The sequence below is a fragment of the Silurus meridionalis genome, unplaced genomic scaffold (assembly GCF_014805685.1).
Source record: "Silurus meridionalis isolate SWU-2019-XX unplaced genomic scaffold, ASM1480568v1 Scaffold713, whole genome shotgun sequence".
NCBI classification, from domain to species: Eukaryota; Metazoa; Chordata; class Actinopteri; order Siluriformes; family Siluridae; genus Silurus; species Silurus meridionalis.
The window spans coordinates 1-1,017 of record NW_025804675.1 but is presented as its reverse complement, the minus strand read 5'-3'; the positions used below and the strand labels follow the sequence as shown (position 1 = coordinate 1,017).

At 44.0% G+C, this 1,017-nt stretch overlaps 1 protein-coding gene across 1 annotated transcript; it reads left to right on the top strand.

Moving 5' to 3' along the window:
* Positions 1–552: 552 nt before the first annotated feature.
* LOC124382573 (Golgi apparatus membrane protein TVP23 homolog A-like) lies at positions 553–911 on the top strand (the record flags this gene model as incomplete). Its single annotated transcript, XM_046844599.1, has 2 exons — positions 553–647; positions 754–911. Coding segments are annotated over 2 exons (230 nt in total), but the record flags the coding sequence as incomplete, so codon positions are not given.
* Positions 912–1,017: the final 106 nt, after the last annotated feature.

Below are 1,017 nucleotides of genomic sequence, written 5' to 3'. Positions count from 1 at the left end.
GTGACTTTTACAGACTTTTGTTTCCGTCCCAACTTTTACTTTAACGTGTATGTTGTACAGACACCCCGTGGCCTCGTTCTTCCACCTGTTTTCCGTATCGGGCGATCTGATTTACCTCCTGTGAGTTCCTCAGCAGCAGCTTCTCGCCTGCATGGTGTCCATCATCCTCCTGCTGTCATGTGATTTCTGGACTGTTAAAGTGAGTCATAAATGCTTTCAGCTCTTATAAATGTTCACAAGTCTCATTTATAACTTATAAATTATAGACGCGTTGCCATGATGACTACGACCTCTCCGCCGCTAACAGTAGCTAATTTTACAACTTCACAGAACACCTGTATCTCCTCTCTAATCAATTGCATATGAGATGTGATTGGAGGAATGTAATATCACAAACTGAGATTGTACTTAGCTTAGTGTGTGTACTTAGGTCTGATCATCTGCCCCTGCATCAGAGTTATGTGCAGTAATGATTACAGGCGATGATTATATATGGGAACATTTTTTTATTTTCTATGTTTGAGTAAGTGCGTGTGTGTGTGTGCTTTGTAGAACATCACAGGCGGTTATTGGTGGGTCTGCGCTGGTGGAACCAGGTGGATGAAGGCAGGAACAGTCACTGGGTGTTTGAGTCTAGAAAGGTGTGTGTGTGTGTGTGTGTGTGTGTATATACAGTGTTCTGAATTAATTGATTTTTGATGTTTTGTGTAACATTTGTGTGTGTGTGTGTGTGTGTGTGTGTGTGGAGGTGAGTGGAGTGAGCGCTCTGCGTCTCTGCCGTCTGATGCAGAAGCTCGTATCTTCTGGCTTGGTCTGATCATCTGCCCGGTCCTGTGGATCATATTCACCTTTAGCACTCTTTTTCATTCACGATCAAATGGCTGGTGAGAGAGAGTGTGTGTGTGTGTGTGTGTGTGTGTGTAGGCAGTGGTGTTAATGGATGGTGTGTGTGTAAGCAGTGGTGTTAATGTAATGGATGGTGTGTGTGTGTGTGTGTGTGTGTGTGTGTGTGTGTGT